The 17,690-nt window shown below is 36.8% G+C and overlaps 1 protein-coding gene across 1 annotated transcript; it reads left to right on the forward strand.

The window, feature by feature from the left end:
* The first annotated feature begins 3,717 nt into the window (after positions 1-3,717).
* Positions 3,718-4,662, forward strand: LOC117081605 (olfactory receptor 5P2). The gene has a single exon (XM_033207779.1). The coding sequence runs from the start codon at positions 3,718-3,720 to the stop codon at positions 4,660-4,662; it is 945 nt and encodes a 314-aa protein (XP_033063670.1).
* Positions 4,663-17,690: the final 13,028 nt, after the last annotated feature.

Below are 17,690 nucleotides of genomic sequence, written 5' to 3' on the forward strand. Positions count from 1 at the left end.
TGGGGTTTTCTAGATACAGAATCCTGTCATCTGCAAACAGGAATGGTTTGACTTCCTTTCCTCCTATTTGAATGTCCTGTATTTATTTCTTTTGCTTCATTGCTCTTGCCGGGACTTCCAATACTGTGTTGAATAGGAGTGGTGAGAGAGAGCATCCTTGTTTGTGCCAGTTTTCAAGGGGAATGCTTCCAGCTTTTGCCAATTCTGTATGATGTTGGCTGTGAGCTTCATAGTTGGCTGTTTTCATTTTGAGGTCGCTATTTATCTGTTCAGAGATTCCATTTCTTCCTGATTCAGGCTTGGGAGAATGTATGTGTCCAGGAATTTATCCATTTTTTTCCCAGATTGTCTAGTTTGTGGGCATACAGGTGTTTATAGAAGTCTCTGATGATTATTTGTATTTCTGTGGGGTCAGTAGTAATATTTCCTTTGTTGTTCCTAATTGTGTTTATTTGAATGTTCTCTAACACTACAAAATACTTAGAAAATGAATATCTGTTGAATGAATGAAGCTGTTTACTGTTTTATATTTGCAGTTTAGTATTCTTTAACCTGAAGTATCAAAGTAAACTTAGAACCAATATTTGACTGTGATATAATGCATTATATTATACTCCCATTAATTATCAAATGAAAGTGCACCACCCCCTAGACAAAATGAAAAAAATAGATCATCTGAGAATTGACAAACTCTTAAAGATTATGTGTGTTTTTGTGAGTTGAACTGCTCAATATTCACTTGAGAAATGTGATAATGATTCCTGCTGCTTCAAATTCACATTTGAATCTCTAGAATCTTCAGAGATTTATCCCCAAAGGCAAAAAATAATATAGCGTGGCTACTATAAAATGACAAGGAATCTACATTTATAAGTGTAAGATGATTAAATTTTTTGTTTGTTTGTTTTGAGACGGAGTCTCACCCTGTCGCCCAGGTTGGAGTGCAGTGACGCGATCTCAGCTCACTGCAACCTCCGCTTCCTGGGTTCAAGCGCTTCTCCTGCCTCAGCCTCCTGAGTAGCTGGGAGTACTGGTGTGCACCATTGAGCCCAGCTAGTTTTTGTATTTTTGGAGATGGGGTTTCACCATGTTGGCCAGGCTGGTCTCGAACTCCTGACCTCATGATCTGCCCACCTTGGCCTCCAAAAGCACTGGCATTACAGGCTTGAGCCACTGCGCCTGGACAGATGATTAAATTTTTATTTCACAAGGTAAGACTTTGGATTTGTGGGCAAATCTGGTGTAATGAATTTCATTTTTTCAATTTGAGAACACTTTATTCTCTAAAGTTGTGTGTGTACTCACAAGTCACAATTAAGAAACAAGACAGGGCCGGGCGCGGTGGCTCAAGCCTGTAATCCCAGCACTTTGGGAGGCCGAGACGGGCGGATCACGAGGTCAGGAGATCAAGACCATCCTGGCTCACACGGTGAAATCCCGTCTCTACTAAAAATACAAAAAACTAGCCGGGCGAGGTGGCGGGCGCCTGTAGTCCCAGCTACTCGGGAGGCTGAGGCAGGAGAATGGCGTGAACCCGGGAGGCGGAGCTTGCAGTGAGCTGAGATCTGGCCATTGCACTCCAGCCTGGGCGACAGAGTGAGACTCCTTCTCAAAAAAAAAAGAAACAAGACAGATGTAATCTTGCAATTAGTTAGCAAGTAACTTTAGCTGAATTAAATTAAGTTTCTGCAGTCAATTTAGTGTGAATTAACAGGCACAATTCAATTTACCAAGACTCTTCATTTATCCACCCATAAGAACAGATAGTCACATGGTCTTTTACTGCTGTCTAAACTTGGCACTCAGCCATAATGCTAATATAAATTAACTAACTGTGAGTCTCACTTTGTTACCCAGGCTGGAGTACAATGGTGTGATGTTGGCTCACTGCAACCTCTGCCTTCCAGTTTCAAGTGATTCTCCTGCCTCAGCCTCCTGAGTAGCTGGGATTACAGGCATGCACCACTATGCCCAGATACTTTTTGTATTTTTAGTAGAGATGGGGTTTCACCATGTTGGCCAGGCTGACCTTGAACTCTTGACTTCAAGTGATCCACCCATCTCAGCATCCCAAAGTGCTAGGATTACAGGTGTGAGCCACCATGCCCAGCCCAAGACTCTTTTTTTTTGGAGACAGGGTCTCCCTCTCTCACCAAGGCTAAAGTGTAGTGGTGCAATCATGGCCCACTGCATCCTTGACCTCCCAGGCTCTGGTGATCCTCCCACCTCAGCCTCCTAAGTAACTGAGACTACAGGTGCACACCACCAAGTCCAGCTAATTTTTAGAGATGAGGTTTTGCCATGTTGCACAGGTTGGTCTCAAATTTCTGGACTCAAGTGATCTGTCCACCTCAGCCTCCCAAAGTGTTGGGATTACAGATGTGAGCCAACATGCCTGGCCCAACTAGACACTTCAGAGAAAGATAAGGCTGTAAGACCAGAAAGCTTGGAGATGAGGGTCAAGCTGGCCATCAGCAGAGTGTCCTTGGTAAACTTCTTATATTTCTAGGCTGAAACTTTGTTCTTCTGTATATTATGTCTGAAATAATATGATTTGATTCTATAATACTTCAATTTGTTAACACTGTTATATTAGGAAATGATTTGGTTTGACTAAATATCTTAATTATGTTCTGAATATTAATCATACAACATTTTGCATAGTGGTTAAATTGATATTTCAGCCTACTTGATATAATAATATTTTAACTGGAAATAATAAAAGTAATCAATGTATACTAGGTGACTTCATTCATAAGCACAACTTGAAATTCCTATTTCTTCCTTGTCCTATGAAGAAAATCGTATGTCTCTTTTAAAAAACTAGTGTTAAGTGGTAAACATTATAAACTATGTAACTAGCTAGGCATCTCTTTTATACATCAGTTGTACATTTCAGAGAACTGAAATGTTAATCTGTTATCTACTGATTTTCAAGTGTACTAGATTTCCTGGTAAATATTCTCCAACTATGCTATAAATGTAATGGTTATACAATTTTATACAAATTACATTAATAACATAGTTATTATGGAAATTGACTGGATTCAAACTACATGGGATTCAGATCCGGACTCTACCACTTGCTATGTAACCTTAGGAAAGTTACTTAACATTTTCAAACTTAGTTTCCCTATCTATAAAATGGTAATAATAAAAGTGCTTCATATTATTTTATGGAAATTAAAATAGATATGTCTGTATATATAATGTATATAATATAATAGTATATGTTATATATTATATACATATAGATACACTTCTTAACCCTGAGCCAGTATTTTGATAGGCATTCGGTAAATGTTAGCTAATATTTAAGTGTTCATTAATCTTACGTTAATATATTTTAATCATTTTTGTTATATATACGATACCTTTTATTATTCTTGTAAGTCTTATGTTTTAAAATCTTTCTCTTTAAAGCAACTTTAAGTATATTTCATTAAAAATACAAATTGAAAAGTATATACATTATTTGAAGCAATTTTTTGGTGTTTCTTCTAAAACAGATTTTAAAATATAGAAAGACTCATTACCCACAAATATATAAACAATGAAACTCTAAGGTAAAAAAAAAAGTCTAAACTTTCCTTGAATGATACATCTGTTCATATTAACCTTCATGTATATATTAATGAAGATGAAGCCATCAAATTTATAACATTTTAATATACTGTTCTCATCATGGGTTCATTTAGTCAGCAGCTACTCCATCTCATGGATTCCCTGAAGAACGGGAACCGCACTGCTCTGACAGGGTTCATCCTATTGGGCTTAACAGATGATCCAATCCTTCGAGTCACCCTCTTCATTATCATCCTATGCATCTACCTGGTAACCATATCTGGCAATCTCGGCATAATTATTCTTATCAGAATCTCTTCTCAGCTCCGTCATCCTTTGTATTTTTTTCTGAGTCACTTGGCTTTTGCTGACATGGCCTATTCATCTTCTGTCACACCTAACATGCTTGTAAACTTCCTGGTGGAGAGAAATACAATCTCCTACCTTGGATGTGCCATCCAGCTTGGTTCAGCGGCTTTCTTTGCGACAGTCGCATGCTTCCTTTTGGCTGCTATGGCCTATGACCACTTTGTGGCAATTTGCAGCCCACTGCTTTATTCAACCAAAATGTCCACACAAGTCAGTGTCCAGCTATTCTTAGTAGCTTACATGGCTGGTTTTCTCATTGCTGTCTCCTATACTACTTCCTTCTATTTTTTACTCTTCTGTGGACCAAATCGAGTAAATCATTTTTTCTGTGATTTTGCTCCCTTACTTGAACTCTCTTGTTCTGGTATCAGTGTCTCCACAGTTGTTCTCTCATTTTCTTCTGGCTCCATCATTATGGTCACTATGTGTGTCATAGCCATCTCCTACATCTATATCCTCATCACAATCCTGAAGATGCGCTCCACTGAGGGGTGCCACAAGGCCTTCTCCACCTGCACCTCCCACCTCACTGCAGTCACTCTGTTCTATGGGACCATTACATTCATTTATGTGATGACCAAGTCCAGCTACTCAACTGACCAGAACAAGGTGGTGTCTGTGTTCTACACGGTGGTGATTCCCATATTGAACCCCCTGATCTATAGCCTCAGGAACAAGGAGATTAAGGGGGCTCTGAAGAGAGAGCTTGGTAGAAAAATATTATCTTAATGATGACTATTTTTTGTAGAATTTAATATAATGATATCTCATAGATATAATAATAAAAGGAAATTGAGTGCCTGTCGTTAAAATAGATGTTTATATATAGTTAACTAGTACAGAGCTTTTTAGTATATGCAGCTAGTGGATTTTCAGACACTAAGTAGTAAATCAGAGGTCCATAGTTAGTTACCTTTAATAATATTAAGTTAAATGTATAATTAACAAAAACAAAATGACAGAATACTTAATATGCTGGAAATTAAAAAAAAGTTATTCACATTTATTTTTCAAAAGTAGTTATTTGCTGTAAGTTGAGGTTACTATACTTTAAAATCATTAAGACTGTGTCCATTTTCAACAGCAGCTTATCCTGAAATGTGTGTGATAACTAGAGTTATGACTAATTACAGTCTGTGAGGAAATGACAAAGTGGAACCAGAAAATAAAATTGCTAGGAACATTTTTCTTGCAGTAAGGTTATCTGTTGAGGATGGGCTTTGTGGACCCATAAAATTCTAAACTGTGTTCTTGACCTCTGAATTTGGCCTTGGATATGTGAAGTCTCTAGAAAAGTAAAGGGGAGATGCCCCTGAGTTACCTGTGGAATCCTCTGTCAGGCCAAAAGAGGTGACTTCCTCTGCAGGGATCATCAGTGTTCCTGAACTCCTTAAGGATTGAGGGGAATAAACTCTTGGAGTGATTTGTTCATAGTTAGATCCACAGCCTGCTAAGGATACGTAAGGGAAGTGGACCGTTCCATCCCAAATAATCTTAATTTCCCTCTATATGCCAATGACTACCACATTTGTTTCTCTTTCCTCATCCTCTCTTTGGCTCCTAACTTGCTGTCCTGCTGTAATATGCACCTTCATTGAATCAATGTATTATTATTATTTTTTTCGAGACAGGTTCTGAACCACTTTGTTGCCCAGGCTGGAGTGCAGTGGTGCAGTCTCGGCTCACTGCAGCCTTGAGCATTTGGGCTCAAGTGATCCTCCCATCTCAACCTCCTGAGTAACTGGAACCACAGGCATGGGCCATCATGCCTAATTTTTAAATTTTTTTTGTAGAGACAGGGTCTCCTTATGTTGAGCAGGCTGGTTAAACTCCTGGACTTAAGCAATCCTCCTGCTTTGGCCTCCCAGAGTGTTGGAATTACAGGTGTGAGCCACTGTGCCCGGCCCGAATCAATTTACTGATTCAGAAGCCTTATAGTGATTTATTTTTTTCTTTTCTACACTCCTACACTGTATTACAAATTCTTACACATTCTGAGTCCAATATTTATTTACAGCTTCTCTTCATCTTCATTGTCAGCACCTCGATTTCAAGTTACCACGTCTTACATTTATTTTACAATAGTACCCCTGGATATCTAATTATTATGTGTCAACTTGGCTTGGCTATGGTGCCCAGTTGTTTGGCCAAACATCAGGATAGATATTGCTGCAAAGGTATTTTTTAGATGCGATTAACACTTAAATCAGTAGCTTTGACTGAAGCAGATTACCCTCTGTAATATGAATGGATCTTTTCTAATCAGTTGAAGGCCTTAAGAGAAAAGAATGAAGATCCTTCAAAGAGAAAGAAATTCTGCCTCTAGACTGCCTTTGGATTCAAGACTGCAGTATCACCTCTTGCTGGAATTTCCAATCTGCTCATCTCCTCTGTGTATTGAGGATTTGCTAGCTACCAAAATAATCACATAAGGGTAATTCTTAATTTCTCTCTCTCTCTCTCACACACACACACACACACACACACACAAACACACACACCCTTCACATACACAGACACATACACACTCACACATGTATACACACATCCTATTGAATCTGTTTCTCTGAAGAACCTTGACTAGTAAACCCTAGCCAGCTTTCTACTTTGTTTCTCACTCTCTTCCAATCCTCAATACGCTAACCATAAATTTAAATAGATTAGTTCAGATCCTGAATATGGCCTTTTTTTTTTTCATCTCTCACCACTCTTCCTCTCGGCCCTAAGCACAAAACTCTAAAAACTAATTATTTGGTCTTGTTTGGTCTTATTTCAAATCCTTAAACATGTATTTTCTTTGATGCCTCAAGACCCTCTTATGTGCAGTACCTCTAACTGAAACGCATTTCCCCTCTCACCTGGGTAATGCTTACTTATGCTATACATACCAACCTAAATTTTATTTCCCCTCATGTAGGAAGCCTTCTTGGGGCTCCAGATCAAATCAGGTACGATATTTTTCCCCTTTTCCCATGTATCTGATTTTCACACAGTTCCTGGAAAAATAAAAACTCCTCAAGAGCTATATATAACTGTGAGACAGTAAAAATAGAGCTAGCATGTGTATTGTGGGTGTTCCAGAGGGACAGGAGGATTAAAGAGGGACTGAGCAAGTATTCAAAGAAACAATAGCAACAAACTTCCTAAATTTTGTGAAAGACATATAGAGCACAGATTCGGGAAGCTGAGAAACCTCAAATAGGATACACCCAAGGAAATCCATGCTAATTAAACTTTTGAAAACTAAAAACAGAAAAGCCTTTAAAGAACTAGAGAGAAAGAATTTATTCTTATAGTGGAAAACCATTTAGAAAAGACAGAGAGTTTCTCATCTGATACCATAAAAACAAATGGGGGTGGAATATTTTTCTTTTTTTGCATTTTTATTGTATATATTTAAGATGTACAACATGATGTTTTGGTATACAAGTACGTAGTGAAATAATAACTATATTCAAGCAGACTAACGTGTCTATTACCTTACATAGTTATGTGTGTGTGTGTGTGTATGTGTGTGTGTGTGGTAGAAGCACCTAAAATCTACTCTCTTAGCATACTTTTAGTATACAATACCCTAACTATAGTCCACATATTATATAGCTGTAGACTTAATTCATCCTACTTAGCTGCAACTTTGTACCTTTTGACCTAGATCTCTGACTTCCCCCACACTTTGCTCCAGTCTACTATTTTTTTCTATCTACTGAACATTTTTTTTCCTACATATGTGAGATTATGCAGTATTTTTCTCTATCTTCTTTATTTCACTTAGCATAGCATCATCCAGATTCATCCCTGTTGTTGTAAATGAGAGAATCTCCTTGTTTTCTTTTAAGGCTGCATCATATTCCACTGTGTATATGTACCACAATTTCTTTATCTATTTACCCATCGATGGGCACTTAGGTTATTTCTGTATCTTGGCTATTTTGAATAATGTTGAATAAACATGGGAGTGCAGATATCTCTTTGTCATCCTGATTTCATGTCTTTTGTGAATATACCTAGAAGAAAGATTGCTGAACTATATGGTAGTTCTATTTTAAAATTTTGGAGGAAACTCCACATTGTTTTCATTATAGCTATACCAATTTATCTTCCACTGACAGTGTACAATGGTCCCCTTTTCTTCACACCCTAACCAACACTTGTTACTACTTGTCTTTTTGGTGGTAGCCATACTTTCAGCTGTGAGAAGATATTTCATTGTGTTTTGATTTGCATTTTGCTGAAGGTTAATATTGAACACCTTTTCAAATACATGTTTCAAATATATATTGGCCATTTGCATATTTTCTTTCTGAAAATATCTATTCAGGATTTTTGCCTATTTTTTAAGCTCAGTTATTTGTGCTTTTTGTTGCTATTGTGTGAGTTATATATTTTAGATCTTAACCCCTTATAATATACATGTTTTGCAAATAGTTTCTCCCAATTCTGTCTTTTCATTTTGTATTCATTGCTGTGCAGATTTTTAGTTTGAAGTAGTCCCAATTTTTTATTTTTGCTTTTGTTGTCTGTGCTTTTGGTGTCAAATCTAAAATTAATTGAGAAGACCAACATCAAGGAGCTTTTTCCCTATGCTTTTCTCTAGGAGTTTTGTAGTTTTAGGTATTTTGTTTAGGTCTTTAATCCATTTTGAGTTGATTTTGTGTATGGTATAAGTAAGCATCCAATATTATCCTTTTGCATGTGCATACATGGTTTTTCCAAAACCATTTATTAAAGACACTATTCTTTCCCCATTGTGCATGCTTGGTGCCCTTGTGGAAAATTAATTGACTATATATGTTGATTTATTTCTTGTCTTTCCATTTTGTTCCATTGGTCTGTGTGTATGCCAGTACCATACTGTTTTGATCACTTTAACTTTGTAATATAATTTGAAATCAGTAAAAGTGATGTTTCTAGCTTTGTCTTCTTTGCCTAATATTGCTTGAGTTATTTGAACTTTTTTGAGGTTCATAAGAATTTTACGACTTTTTTCAATTTTTCTAAAAAGATCATTGTAATTTTGACAAATTTTGTTATGTCTATAGTTTGCTTTGGATGGTATCTATATCTGTCAATCCATGAACAAGGATATTTATTTGTTTCTTCTTCAATTTTTTACATCCATTTTAAAATAATTTTTCATGTATAGATTTTTTACCTTGGCTATATTTATTCTTAAGTATTTTATTCTTTTGGTGCTATTTAATATTATAAATGGGATTGTTTTCTTAATTTATTTTCACATAGACCTTTGTTCATATAAAGAAGTACAACTGACTTTTCTATGTTGATTTAGCATCCTGTAACTTTATTTGATTCATTTATTAGTTCTAATGTGTGTGTGTGTGTGTGTGTGTGTGTGTGTTTACATGTAGTCTTTAGGATTTCATACAGATATGATAACGTTATCTGCATACAGATACGTTGCATCTTTCTGATTTGGATGGCTTTTATTTTTCTTTCATGACTAATTTATTTGGCTAGGGCTTCCAGTACTATGTTGATTAGAAATGGTGAGAGTGTGCATCCTTGTCTTGTTGCTGATTTTAGAGAAAAATATTTCAGCCTTTCACTACTGAGTATGATGCTAGCTGTGGGCTTGTCATACATGACCTTCATTATGTTGAGGTATATTTTTTGATACATAATTTTTTGAGAGTTTTATCATGAAGGGATGTTGAATGTTGTCAGATACTTATCCAGCATTTATTGAGGTGATCATGTGATTTTAATCCTACATTCTGTTAATGTGGTGTATCATATTTATTGTTTTCATATGTTGAACCACCTTTACATCACAGGGATAAATCCCACTTGATCATCATGTGTAATGTGTTGTTGAATTTGTTTACTAGTATTTTATTGAAAATTTTTGCATCTGTATTTATCAGGGTATTCGTCTGTAATTTTTTCTTGTAGTGTCTTTGTCCATCCTTGATATGATGGTAATGCTGACTTCACAGAATAATTTTCAAAGTGTTGCTTTCTCTTCAGTGTTTTGGAAGAATTTGAAAAGATTGGCATTAATTATTCTTAAATGTTTGGTAAAATTCATGATCCATTTTATCCTGGATCTTTCTTTCACGGAAGATAGTTTATTACTGATTCAAATTCCAAACTCCTTATTGGTCTGTTCAGATTTTATTTTTATGTTAGACATACGTAAAAAATATAACACCTATGTTTCTAGGAATTTATCCATTTATTCCAGGTTATTCAATTACTGGCATATAATTTTTCACAGTAGTCTCTTCGTATTTCTGTGGTATCAGGTGTAACATATTCTCTTTTAGTTTGGATTTTATTTACTTATGTCTTCTCTTTTATTTTCTTAGTCTAAGGGTTAGCCAATTTGGTTAATTTTTACTCAAAAAATCTCTCAATTTGTTGGTCTATTTTTTTTCTATTTTGTTTTATTCATTTTGGCTCTGATATTTGTTATTTCCTTTTTTTAAAGCACACTTTGGGCTTAATTTGTTTTTCCTTTTCTGGTTCCTTGAGGTGTAACATTAAGTTGTTATTTGCAACTTATTCATCTGACTAATATGGATAATATTAATATGGGTTTAATATCCAGAGTCTACAAGGAACTTAAGTAAATTTACAAGAAAAAAATGAACCACCCCATTAAGAAGTGGGCAAAGGACATGAACAGACACTTCTCAAAAGAAGACACTACTTATGCAGCCAACAAACATATGAAAAAAAGCCTAACATCACTAATAATTAGAGAAATGTAAATCAAAACCACAATGAGATACCATCTCATGCCTGTCAGAATGGCAATTATTAAAAAGTCAGGAAACAACAGATATTGGCAACGCTGTGGAGGGATAGGAATGCTTTTATACTGTTGGTGGGAATGTAAATTAGTTCAACCATTGTGGAAGACAGTGTGGTGATTCCTCAAAGACCTAGAACCAGAAATGCCATTTGACCCAGCTATCCCATTACTGGGTAAAGACCCAAAGGAATATAAATCATTCTGTTATAAAGATACATGCATGTGTTTGTTCTTTGCAGCACTATTCACCATAGCAAAGACATGGAACCAACCCAAATGCTCATCAATGATAGACTTGATGAAGAAAATGTGATACATATACACCAAGGAGTACCATGCAGCCATAAAAAGGAACAAACTAATGTCCTTTGCAGGGACATGGATAGAGTTAGAAGTCATTATCCTCAGCAAACTAACACAGGAACAGAAAACCAAATGTTTTCACTCATAAGTGGGAGCTGAACAATGAGAAAACATGGACACAGAGAAGAGAACAAAACACATCTGGGGCCTGTCAGGGATAAGGGCGGGGGGAGGGAGAGCATCAAGAAAAATAGCTAATGCATGCTGGGTTTAATCCTAGGTTAATAGGTGCAACAAACCACCATGCAAACGTTTACTTATGTAACAAACCTGCGCATCCTGCACATGTACCCCAAAACTTAATAAAATAAAGTAAAATTTAAAAGTTGTTATTTGAGATCTTTCTTTTTTTAATGTAGACATTTACCACCATAATCCTTCTTCTTAGAACTACTTTTGATTTATTTAGTAAATTTTTAGATATTATGTTTCCACCTTCATTTGTCATAAGATATATTTTTATTTCCCATTTGCTTTCTTCTTTGACTATTGGTTGTTCAAGAAAGTGATATTTAATTTCCACATATTTGTGATTTTTACAATTTATTTCCTGTCATTGATTTCTAGCTTCTTAACATTGTGGTCATAAAAGGTGCTTGATATGATTTTAATATTTTAACATTTGTTAAGACTTGTTTTCTTGCTTTACATATGATCTATCCTAGAGAATGTTTCATACGCATTTGAGAAGAATGTGTTTTCTGTTGCCGTGGGATGCAATATTCTGTATATGCCTGTTAGGTTCATTTGGCCTAAAATCCAACGTCCTTTTATTTCTTTGTGTCTGAATAACTTATCTGTTACTGAAAGAAAAATATTGAAGTCCCCTGGTAGTATTGTACTGCTGACTTTCTTCCTTCAGATTACTTAATAATTGCTTTATGTATTGAGGAGCCCTGACCTAGGGTGCCTATGTATTAATTATTGCTTTTTCTCTTGGTAAATTGCCATATTTATCATATAATTATCTTCATTGCCTTTTGTGACAGTTTTTGACTTAAAGTCTATCTTAGCTGATATAAGTATAGCTATTGCCGCTGTCTTTTGGTTTCCGCTTGTGTGATATATCTTTTTCCATCCTTTCACTTTCAGTCTATGTTTTCTTTAAAGCTGAACTGAGTGTCCTATAGGCAGGATGCAGTGCCTGTGCATTTGAATACATTCAGTCACACTATATCTTTTCTTTGGAAAATATAGTTCATATACATTTAAAGTAATCTGATAGGTATTTACGATTGCCACTTTGTTAACTACTTTTGTAAATTTTGTTTTCCGGTTTACAGATTTTTTTTCTTTCTTCCTTTCTTGCTGTCTCCCTTTGTGATTTGATGATTTTCTGTATGCCTTGATTCTTTTCTCTTTATCTTTTGTGTATCTACTATAGATTTTTGCCTTGTGGTTACCATGAGGCATATATACAACATATAGTTACAGCATTTTATTTTGAGATGATAATAACTTCTACCACGTAAAAGCTTGGCACTTTTGCTTCGTCTCTCATATTTAAATGTTTTTGATGATAAAATTTACATCTTTTTATGTTGTATATGTGTTTACAAATTTTTGCCGTTGCAGTTATTTTTATTGCTTTTGCCTTCTAACTTTTAAAATAGACTTCTGTTTTACCAACTATAATTACAGCATGAATATTATGAATTTGACTACATGTCCATGGTTACCAGCAAATTTCATACTTTCACGTGTTTTCATGTTATTAATTAGTGTCCTTTCTTTTTTTTGTTGTTGTTGTTTTTTTTTTTTTTTTAGTTTTACTTGACGTTCTGGGATACAAGTGCAGAATGTGGAGGTTTGTTACATAGGTATGTGTGTGCCATGGTGGTTTGCTGCAGCTGTCAGCCCATCATCTAGGTTTTAAGCCCCCACATGCACTAGCTATTTGTCCTAATGCTCTCCCTCCCCTCAACCCCCACTTCCCGACTGGCCCCAGTGTGTGTTGTTCCCCTCCCTGTGTCCATATGTTCATTGTTCAACTCCTACCTATGAGTGAGAACATGCAGTATTTGGTTTTCTGTTCCTGTGTTGGGGCAGCGCTCCTTTCGCGGGGGCACTAGCTGTGGGGGGTCTATTTCTGCAAACCCCTGATTTGGCAAAGGATGAATAAACATAAACTGACACACAGATATTCTGCTCTGCCAGTACAGCTGAGGGTCCCAGCCGCTTACAGGCTTCCTGCTGAGTCCTGTAAACAGCTGTGACTCAGCCCTGATCAGCTAGTCAGACTGGCATTTATTCAGTAGGATTAACTGACAAAAACTTGAATCACCACCATTGGAGGGCAATTGACATTGTGGACTTCGCAATTAAAAGCACTTAAGCACTGGAGGTACATCAAAGGTTAGTCTTTTTTTTTTTTTTTTTTATACTTTAAGTTCTAGGGTACATGTGCATGACGTTTATATCATGTATAAGTCCCCAATGCAATCCCTCCCTCCTCCCCCTCCCCATGATAGGCCCCAGTGTGTGATGTTCCCCTTCCCGAGTCCAAGTGATCTCATTGTTCAGTTCCCACCTATGAGTGAGAACATGCGGTGTTTGGTTTTCTGTTCTTGTGATAGTTGGCTAAGAATGATGGTTTCCAGCTGCATCCATGTCCCTACAAAGGATGCAAATTCATCCTTTTTTATGGCTGCATAGTATTCCATGGTGTATATGTGCCACATTTTCTTAATCCAGTCTGTCACAGATGGACATTTGGGTTGATTCCAAGTCTTTGCTATTGTGAATAGTGCCGCAATAAACATACGTGTGCATGTGTCTTTGTAGTAGAGTAATTTATAATCCTTGGGTATATACCCAGTAGTGGGATGGCTGGGTCATATGGTACATCTAGTTCTAGATCCTTGAGGAATCGCCATACTGTTTTCCATAATGGTTGAACTAGTTTACAATCCCACCAACAGTGTAAAAGTGTTCCTATTTCTCCACATCCTCTCCAACACTGTTGTTCCTGACTTCTTAATGATTGCCATTCTAACTGGTGTGAGATGGTATCTCATTGTGGTTTTGATTTGCATTTCTCTGATGGCGAGTGATAATGAGCATTTTTCATGTGTCTGTTGGCTGTATGGATGTCTTCTTTTGAGAAATGTCTGTTCATATCCTTTCCCCACTTTTTGATGGGGTTGTTTGCTTTTTTCTTGTATATTTGTTTGAGTTCTTTGTAGGTTCTGGATATTAGCCCTTTGTCAGATGAGTAGGTTGCAAAAATTTTTTCCCATTCTGTAGGTGCCTGTTCACTCTGATGGTAGTTTCTTTAGCTGTGCAAAACTCTTTAGTTTAATTAGATCCCATGTGTCAATTTTTGCTTTTGCTGCCGTTGCTTTTGGTGTTTTAGACATGAAGTCCTTGCCCATGCCTATGTCCTGAATGGTACTACCTAGATTTTCTTCTAGGGTTTTATGGTATTAGGTCTAACATTTAAGTCTCTAATCCATCTTGAATTAATTTTCGTATAAGGGGTAAGGAAAGGATCCAGTTTCAGCTTTCTACTTATGGCTAGCCAATTTTCCCAGCACCATTTATTAAATAGGGAATCCTTTCCCCATTTCTTGTTTTTGTCATGTTTGTCAAAGATCAGATGGCTGTAGATGTGTGGTATTATTTCTGAGGACTCTGTTCTGTTCCATTGGTCTATATCTCTGTTGTGGTACCAGTACCATGCTGTTTTGGTTACTGTAGCCTTGTAGTATAGTTTGAAGTCAGGTAGCGTGACGCCTCCAGCTTTGTCCTTTTGACTTAGGATTGTCTTGGCAATGCGGGCTCCTTTTTGCTTCCATATGAACTTTAAAGCAGTTTTTTCCAATTCTGTGAAGAAAGTCATTGGTAGCTTGATGGGGATGGCATTGAATCTGTAAATCACCTTGGGCAGTATGGCCATTTTCACGATATTGATTCTTCCTATCCATGAGCATGGTATGTTCTTCCATTTGTTTGTGTCCTCTTTGATTTCACTGAGCAGTGGTTTATAGTTCTCCTTGAAGAGGTCCTTTACATCCCTTGTAAGCTGGATTCCTAGGTATTTTATTCTCTTTGAAGCAATTGTGAATGGAAGTTCATTCCTGATTTGGCTCTCTGCTTGTCTGTTACTGGTGTATAAGAATGCTTGTGATTTTTGCACATTATTTTGTATCCTGAGACTTTGCTGAAGTTGCTTATCAGCTTAAGGAGATTTTGGGCTGAGACGATGGGGTTTTCTAAATATACAATCATGTCATCTGCAAACAGGGACAATTTGACTTCTTCTTTTCCTAACTGGATACCCTTGATTTCTTTCTCTTGCCTGATTGCCCTAGCCAGAACTTCCAACACTATGTTGAATAGGAGTGGTGAGAGAGGCATCCCTGTCTTGTGCCAGTTTTCAAAGGGAATTTTTCCAGTTTTTGCCCATTCAGTATGATATTAGCTGTGGGTTTGTCATAAATAGCTCTTATTATTTTGAGGTACGTTCCATCAATACCAAATTTATTGAGCGTTTTTAGTATAAAGGGCTGTTGAATTTTGTCAAAGCCTTTTCTGCATCTATTGAGATAATTATGTGGTTCTTGCCTTTGGTTCTGTTTATATGCTGGATTACGTTTATTGATTTGCGAATGTTGAACCAGCCTTGCATCCCAGGGATGAAGCCCACTTGATCATGGTGGATAAGCTTTTTGATGTGCTGCTGAATCCGGTTTGCCAGTATTTTATTGAGGATTTTTGCATCGATGTTCATCAGGGATATTGGTCTAAAATTCTCTTTTTTTGTTGTGTCTCTGCCAGGCTTTGGTATCAGGATGATGTTGGCCTCATAAAAAGAGTTAGGGAGGATTCCCTCTTTTTCTATTGATTGAAATAGTTTCAGAAGGAATGGTACCAGCTCCTCCTTGTACCTCTGGTAGAATTCAGCTGTGAATCCATCTGGTCCTGGACTTTTTTTGGTGGGTAGGCTATTAATTGTTGCCTCAATTTCAGAGCCCACTATTGGTCTATTCAGGGATTCAACTTCTTCCTGGTTTAGTCTTGGGAGAGTGTAAGTGTCCAGGAAATTATCCATTTCTTCTAGATTTTCTAGTTGATTTGCGTAGAGGCATTTATAGTATTCTGATGGTTGTTTGTATTTCTGTGGGGTCGGTGGTGATATCCCCTTTATCATTTTTTATTGCGTCTATTTGATTCTTCTCTCTTTTCTTCTTTATTAGTCTGGCTAGCGGTCTGTCAATTTTGTTTATCTTTTCAAAAAACCAACTCCTGGATACATTGATTTTTTGGAGGGTTTTTTGTGTCTCTCTCCTTCAGTTCTGCTCTGATCTTAGTTATTTCTTGCCTTCTGCTAGCTTTTGAATGTGTTTGCTCTTGCCTCTCTAGTTCTTTTAATTGTGATGTTAGAGTGTCAATTTTAGATCTCTCCTGCTTTCTCTTGTGGGCATTTAGTGCTATAAATTTCCCTCTACACACTGCTTTAAATGTGTCCCAGAGATTCTGGTATGTTGTATCTTTGTTCTCATTGGTTTCAAAGAACATCTTTATTTCTGCTTTCATTTCGTTATGTACCCAGTAGTCATTCAGGAGCAGGTTGTTCAGTTTCCATGTAGTTGAGCGGTTTTGATTGAGTTCTTAGTCCTGAGTTCTAGTTTGATTGCACTGTGGTCTGAGAGATAGTTTGTTATAATTTCAGTTCTTGTACATTTGCTGAGGAGTGCTTTACTTCCAATTATGTGGTCAATTTTGGAATAAGTGCGATGTGGTGCTGAGAAGAATGTATATTCTGTTGATTTGGGTGGAGAGTTCTATAAATGTCTATTAGGTCCGCTTGGTGCAGAGATGAGTTCAATTCCTGGATATCCTTGTTAACTTTCTGTCTCGTTGATCTGTCTAATGTTGACAGTGGAGTGTTGAAGTCTCCCATTATTATTGTATGGGAGTCTAAGTCTCTTTGTAGGTCTCTAAGGACTTGCTTTATGAATCTGGGTGCTCCTGTATTGGGTGCATATATATTTAGGAGAGTTAGCTCTTCCTGTTGAATTGATCCCTTTACCATTATGTAATGGCCTTCTTTGTCTCTTTTGATCTTTGATGGTTAAAGTCTGTTTTATCAGAGACTAGGATTGCAACCCCTGCTTTTTTTTGTTCTCCATTTGCTTGGTAGATCTTCCTCCATCCCTTTATTTTGAGCCTATGTATGTCTCTGCATGTGAGATGGGTCTCCTGAATACAGCAGACTGATGGGTCTTGACTCTTGATCCAGTTTGCCAGTCTGTGTCTTTTAATTGGAGCATTTAGTCCATTGACATTTAAGGTTAATATTGTTATGTGTGAACTTGATCCTGTCATTATGATATTAACTGGTTATTTTGCTCGTTAGTTGATGCAGTTTCTTCCTAGCCTCGATGGTCTTTACATTTTGGCATGTTTTTGCAATGGCTGGTACCGGTTGTTCCTTTCCATGTTTAGTGCTTCCTTCAGGGTCTCTTGTAAGGCAGGCCTGGTGGTGACAAAATCTCTAAGCATTTGCTTATCTGTAAAGGATTTTATTTCTCCTTCACTGATGAAGCTTAGTTTGGCTGGATATGAAATTCTCGGTTGAAAATTCTTTTCTTTAAAAACGTTGAATATTGGC

This window comes from Trachypithecus francoisi, unplaced genomic scaffold, assembly GCF_009764315.1.
Source record: "Trachypithecus francoisi isolate TF-2019V2 unplaced genomic scaffold, Tfra_2.0 Lachesis_group8, whole genome shotgun sequence".
NCBI classification, from domain to species: Eukaryota; Metazoa; Chordata; class Mammalia; order Primates; family Cercopithecidae; genus Trachypithecus; species Trachypithecus francoisi.